General features: G+C 53.2%; 1 protein-coding gene across 1 annotated transcript; it reads right to left on the bottom strand.

Moving 5' to 3' along the window:
* Positions 1-889: 889 nt before the first annotated feature.
* On the bottom strand, positions 890-5,732 carry BJ171DRAFT_591639 (Rho GTPase activation protein; the record flags this gene model as incomplete). Its single annotated transcript, XM_053114500.1, has 9 exons — positions 890-940; positions 1,037-1,178; positions 1,423-1,466; positions 1,596-1,807; positions 2,394-2,628; positions 4,430-4,677; positions 4,900-5,034; positions 5,124-5,201; positions 5,471-5,732. The coding sequence occupies 9 exons, from the start codon at positions 5,730-5,732 to the stop codon at positions 890-892; spliced, it is 1,407 nt and encodes a 468-aa protein (XP_052961583.1).
* Positions 5,733-7,060: the final 1,328 nt, after the last annotated feature.

The following is a 7,060-nucleotide window of genomic DNA, read 5'->3' as shown; positions in this document are numbered from 1 at the left end:
AGCTTGCATCGCAACACAGGACCAGTCTGGAACGGGTCCTGTTCAATCAGGGTGCGAATGACTGGACATGCCTGCTCGAAGAAAGTGGATCTGCGAGCTGGGACCCGGGATGGGTCATCCAGCTTGCATCCTCGGTGCCATCGATGGATGGTGCTCTTGGATACACTGAATATGGTGGCGACCTTACGCAGGCTATGGATGAGGGCGTAGCATCGCAATGCGGCGGTGCGAAAGTCGGATGTGTGGCGAATGGTCATGGCCAGCGCGCGATGGTTTTGGGTAACAAAATATTCGATGAATGGTCAAAAATCCGGGTGTCCCGTTTTTTATTGGATTGCCTGTAATCCGGACGTGCTGTGGGAGGGTTGGCTCGCTTGTTATAACCGTAATCATCCCAAGCTGGAGTAGATGCTGCTGCCTCTGCCGCAACGGCCCCTCTTTGGTTCTGGCTCTGGTTCTGGTTCTGGCTCTGGCTCTGGCTTCTGAACACGCACACATCTACCCTGTGATCCTGTGTGCCCGAGAGCATTCTCGAGGTCCAGACGCTTTACACCCCCGGGTATCAGGCCCATGCATCGCACCCGTGTCCCAGTCCTGAATCGTCGTGGCAACACGAATGTAAGCACGATCCTGAGTGCGAGTTGATCATCGCTTACGAGTATCGACCGCATATGTTGACAACGGTACTTCATGAAACGATGCGATACACACAAAGGCCAGCCACAATCCCACAGGCCTCGGCTGCGCGACCAGCAGGGAAGTTGGGTTGGCAACCTTATCGCTGCATAGACTTTCCCTTGGCGAGTGATGGTGCCGTGTTGTGCGAACACACCTTCGATAAGGCTTAGGCTTTGCAATCACACGTCTTTCAAGAAATCTGGTATAGTAGCTATGATTCTTGGCACGGTTGCTCGTATTCCTTCAGGATCATTTTCAATTCCTGATGACACTCAAGTTCAGTATTGATAGGAAGTCAAGAATGGCCAATTTCCAGTATCAGAGATGCTATCTGAGCTCGCAGAACATGAGTACTCACCTTGTACCGCAAATAATCAACTTGGATGGGAGCTCTATCTCTGGATGTTTGCACGGGTCGTCCCATCCGCTGCATGAATTCATCCTGATAGGCGTGCAACTTGATCTGCAGGACCTTCTTTTCATAGCGCAGTTTTTTCAACCTGCCACACGTGCAGTTGATCAGCAACGTAAGGCATGGCCACAAATGCCGGCCCGTATGCTCGCTCTCCCTTCAGGTTCAATCGTCGCCCCGAACCACGCGATCCTGGCTGACAATCTCTGCCAACAACTTACGCTTCCATGGAGCCAGTTGCCGGTGAGTTGATGGAAGCGAGAGACGCTGATTCCTTTGCTGATGCAACTTGACCGTCGTTTTTCTCAATCAGAGCACGAATCTCACAGTACCTTCGATAGAGCTCGCGCAAGATGTCATGGTCTTCGAAACCGCTCTAGAATCCAGAGAATATTGATAGACGATGAAGCAAAGCCCTGGATCATACCATTGCCATACCCATTATTGGCATACTCACCATTGTATCTCCTGCCCCGTCAATACTCTGCTATACGACCCGGCATACCTGTTGATCGGTTTCGGTAGACTTTCTAAGCTCGTATATCTCTCGCTTGATGTCGACTTTTTCTTGGCAAAGCTGCGTGATCGTCATGTCGTCGAGAACATACGGGCGATTTTCAGCACGACGCTTGAGCTCAAGACGATCGAGAGCGTCTTGACCCGGTGATGTCCGCTCTTCTAGATTTGCGATTCCAAAGGTGGGGACGGTCAGCTGCACTGCAAATGTCAAGCAAACAAGTTATACTATCAGGGGCACCGCACCATTGAGCATCTTCTTCAGTTCTATGATCCTCATTTCCCTTGACAAAATCGCTTCACGATCAACTGCAAGACTGGCCGCTCGTTGTGCGGCCGCCTCTTTCTGAAGCCGGCGCAATTCAATTGCCAGCCCCTCGACTCCAGATGCCAAGATATCACTTCTGTGGTCTACTGGCGATTTCCTGTCAAGCTGCACGTTGCTCTCGGACAGACTAGATGAATGGCAATAGTGAGAATCAAAATGTGCGAATGCGGCCACGCTGTATAGATCCAGATTCCAGACCCAGTATGTTGCAACTACCCCTCTTTCTTAGTCTTGTAAAGACCAGACTCACCAGCTCGCATTTGAATGGAGAGAATCGACAGAGCGGTGCCATTTCCCCGGTTCATTGACTCGTACGTCCGAAGATTGCCTGGCTCCACTGTGAGCTTTGGTATTGGCTGTGAAACACTTTGATATCAGCACAGTGGGAGCAACTTCATCTGAATCTCATGACCCCGGATTCGATTTGGGCGGACACAGTGTGTTCAGGTGCAGCCATACCGCTTCCATTGGATTTTTCCAAAGCTGGTACCGATTTGGTCATTGGAGTTCGTGGAGTTAGCGGTGTGAGCGGCGTGAATGGCGTGAATGGGGTCAGGGGCGTTGCCAGTGACCGAAGAGACGACTCAAACGACACTTTTTTCGTTTGCTGATGACCGGTTGGCGTATCTGTCACAATGTTGAGGCTCTTGTTTTTCATGTGCTTGGGGAGTCGCTGATGGTTTGCCGGTGCGATCTGTAACGATCACGAAATGGTATCAGTCTCGAGGGCCAGCCGCAAATGACACGGTGGCGCAGGCACTGGGTTCTTCAGACAGGGTCTCAATGGGTTTCAATGGAAATAAAACAGAGTTTCAAGAGATGTACTGATAGGGATCGCAGTTAATTCAGGCATTTGAGACCGTGCGGCATATCTTACAGTGCTATGCGAGGCTGCTTTGCCCAGACTTAGACATCCATTGACGATGCGTTCTGAAGGGATCGCATCAGGTAATTTGGACTGTGGCTTCGTGGATGAATATGATTGTTCAATCGGAGAAGACTCGCTGCCGGAACTGTCCAACTCCCCGCTGCTCCGACTGCAGCGATCTGGGAAACATGCGTTTTTCGGAGTCTCTGGCCTGGTCCTGGGGCTCGACGAGGCCGACGGTCTGCGCAACTCTGCCATGACAGCAGTGCTTTCGGCATCCCATCTGCACTGAGCCGTTTCTGAGGCCGATATTGGTCGTCTAATCCCATCGTCAAGTTCTGGTCGAGCAAGTCTCTGGAACTGCGGGAGAGGCGGTACTGCACTTGCGGGCGGAGGCGGAGGTAGCGATGGGTCTTTGTTGGAGATCACCTTCGCTGGTGGTGGGGGCGCTTTCCGGCGAGGTGGCTTGGGGCGACTCTAGTGAGCGAGAGAGATCCGACAATCTGACGATGAGTTTGTTCGCCAAACCTGCGAATCTGCTCAAGCATTCCCGAGCCACCTATCCCTTTGGCCAGCTCCATGAGTCATTGGCCGAAACGAAATAGTGCCTACCGCCTTTGAGATCGAAGCTTGCTCAAGTTCGAGGCGCTCGGGTGCTTGATTCTCATTCGTGAAGCTCGATAGTTGAGCAGGCTGAAGTATCCTGGGAGTATCGGCTGGCCTTAGCTTCGTCTCGCGTTCGTTAAATGAAAGAGACGATGTGACTTACTGTGTGGATTGATCGCCAGATCGGACCAGACCATATGGCTCGTGAACAGACATGATACCGACGGAAACCTTGAGAGGAACCAATGGTTTGCTCGTCACCCAACCAGTTGACATGTAAATCCTCTTACTTGGTCACACGATGGCACCATGCTTGTCGAAAACAAATCCCATTCTACCTCCACAGTCGCTTTCATTGTTTGGGGCTCGCTGCAGGCCAAAGTTCTCTGCTGGTCGGAAGAAGTGCACGAGTTCCCGCGCGAGCCGGAAATGGTGACAGCGTTTGCTTGGGTATGAATCGGCTGGTCCTAAGAAAAGCGCACTCGTGAGCACACAGCTCCACACAGCTCCACTTGCCAAGACAGAACGTGCACGTTGTATGGTCCCGGCTTGGAATGGCGACTAAATGTGCCGTGGACGACATTACGAGTGGTTGATACCTTGGGTTCATTTTCTCCCATATCCGGACCTTCGGAGCCGAGGACTCGTTGAACGCTTTGTCCACTCAGATCAGTGAGAAGTGACTCCATGAACACGGGCAAGCTTGTAGAGACTCCCCTATGTCGGGCGATAAATTCTGTTCAATTCGTGATCGTTGATCGTTGGATCGTGTCCATAATCGGATAGAGCTGGGGGATGACTGGACTCACGTGGGATGCTTTCCGAGGCACTGGTCTTGATCGAGCAATTCACGAGATGGAAGAGAGCATTGCGACTGCGACAATTTACAACTGCGTGATTGACCGATGATGATCTAGTGTGCAGAAGGAGCGATCGATTCCATCGTTATTGGGCGGCACCCTTAGTGGTGCCCTTTGAGACAAAAGCGCCCAATGAGACCGGAATATCCACGACGACATACTTGTTTGATTTCTCCAAAGTGAAGCAGAAGAAACTTGAGGATTTTGGTTGTTTGAACACTTTCGGAAAGATAGGCTTGCGGATCATCGTCCTGAGAACTCGGGCACTGGAATAGCGTTGGGCCAAATACGATTGCGAGGTTGTCGATCCCCATTTTGTTGTGATGTTCGTGTGCTGATACAAACACGAGGAACTCAAGCAAGTACATGAGCGAAGCAGCGTTTGTTTCCGGCAGAGCCTTGATGCATTCTGCGAGATCCGCAGCGCATTCTGCACATGAACGACATCAAGGTTATGGCCTCGCCACGGTTTCGTTGGCACACGATCTGCATCGTGGATATCGAGAGCAGAGGCTATTCGTAGGACCCGTGTGGCACTTCGAGGCTGAAATCCCAGTCGAAAGCCGAGGCTATCGGTGACAATCGACCTTTATAACACCGGCTTTCATCCGATCGACCAACAAGCCCTCACCTCCAGCCTCGACAAATTGGTGGAAGTGTAGCTTCGGAATGATTCCTTCAGGAATCTCACGAAGCCACTGTTTGAATAGAGTGGCGACAGCAGGAACATCTGCTTCTGTCAACTCGGCGAACCCAATTCCCGATCCTGAGGTCGCAGATGCATATTCAGTGCTCCCGCTGGCTTATACTGTGCCTTGCTTGCGACGGCGCCATGGGACTAGGAATCCGACATACCGCTGTTGATTTTCTCTCGGAGCTCGCGAATGACTCGAGCTGAGCCTGCTGTCCGGAATACACCCTCGCAAAACAGATCTTGGCAATGCACGAGGGCAGAACGCGAAGAGTATTGGTGGGAAGTATGAGTGCCGCGGACTTGAGAGGATTGGCGCAAGAATCGCCAGCACCATGAAAACTCGAGAGAACATACGAATCGCCTCCAACCAAACCCTCTGCAGCCCAGGGCTGTATACCAAGTGCTGCTCGTCACCCGCATCCACTAAAAAGCCGAGTACGCAGGGTGTGGTTCAGACAAACCCATTCAACGGAATTCATCGCACTGTCATTGCATTCGGATGGCCTACTTGCTCCTGACTCGAAGAATTTGACGAAATCGGTCATTATCGGAGGCACGGGTCCATATGCTGTTATTGGGCTTTCGCCAGCAGCAGGCGATATACTGAGATTGATGCTGCTTGTATGCAGCACCGTCGACAGAGGCGACCCAAAATACGCCGAGCCGGAGGATTCCGTTGCAGATGAGGCCTCGAGGACACCACGGCTCGGACTTGGCCGTTTCCGGCCTCCGATGCCGGAGAAGCTAATGGTCCCCAGAAACTTCTTCATGGCTGGCGATCAAATCCAACAGGCGCAACATGAGCCAACTGGATGCGGGCATGTCGCTGCTGGACCTGGCCGTACATACCTGCTCCCGGCCTTGAATGATGCCAATCACTCTGGATTCCCGCGCGCTCCATCGACCTGAGGCAGGCCGAGCCAACCTCGAGCACAATCGTCCGGCCTCGGCCCCGTGCCCGCCGTCCCAATCAGAGCATTCTATCGACGCTCGGATTGTTGTTCTCGGTCGCTTCGAGCCGGCCGGCACTGTCCAGAAGAGCAGCCGATTCCCCCTCCCCTTCTCAGTCGGATGCCCGATCGCCATCGCCCGCCGTAGCTCAGCTCTCGATCGCCATCATCGCCAGGTCGCCCACGAATCCACTTTCGTCATCTATATCCTCTTTCTCGGGCTGCACATCGATCAGACACCAATGCCGCCGCTCTCAGCCGAAACCCAGCCCAAGCGGTCGAGAGAAGACCGTCTTCGGGAGCTGGAACGGGAGCGAGAGCTCTATGCTCGGTCTCGGCCGTCGATAACCCTCGATACACCCCGGGATTTGCGTCAAGACGGCTCCTCGGCCAAACCCCTCTCCGGTCTGGCACTAAACGCACCCACTCCGAGCTATGGTCGGCTCGACGAAGCCGCCTCCTGGCGAGAGACTGGTATTCTATTCATACGACTATTTCTGAGCGCTGCTGCCCTTTCGCCACGTTCGGGTGCTCTCTGATGTTGGCCGACGAATCCAAACAGACAGCTCCATCCTAAGCTCGTTTGCAAACCACATCTGACCATTACCATGGCCCTGCCGGCTCCGCCTATCACTGTCATTGCCATTGTCATTTTTGTCCCGATCTAAGGTCGCTGGCACCTCAAACTTGGTTGATGCACTCCCTCTTGACTGTCATTAACAGCCAAATCTCTGTGTCGTTTCACATTCAGCCAAAACAAGTGGCCGCAACAGCCCCATTGGCAACAAACTCAATGTAGGCAGCCGGTTGGCTGCCCGATCCGAGCCCAAGTCGGCCGATGCCTCGCTAGCGAATATAGATCCTGATCGCGAAGATACCCGAGCCAGAGAGAGAAGCATCCCGGCCAAGTCAAAGTCGTCCTTGGGGGATCTGGCCTCAAAGCAGTACGAGCGCGAACGCTTCGCCGAAATCCCAGACAACGAACGGCCTGGCTTGCCCGATCAAGATGACCCGAGATATCGCCAAGCGGGTGGAGTCGGTCTGGACTCGCCCGATTCCGACCTCCGAGACAAATACGGCCAGACCAAAGGTAAAGACGTCTGGATCGACCAGCCCCGGGAGTTTGGCGAGGAGGACATGCCCAATCC

Source organism: Polychytrium aggregatum (genome assembly GCF_025602895.1).
Source record: "Polychytrium aggregatum strain JEL109 chromosome Unknown BJ171scaffold_156, whole genome shotgun sequence".
Classification (NCBI taxonomy): Eukaryota; Fungi; Chytridiomycota; class Chytridiomycetes; order Polychytriales; genus Polychytrium; species Polychytrium aggregatum.
The sequence above is the reverse complement of the archived record's forward strand: the minus strand, read 5'-3'. Positions and strand labels throughout refer to the sequence as shown.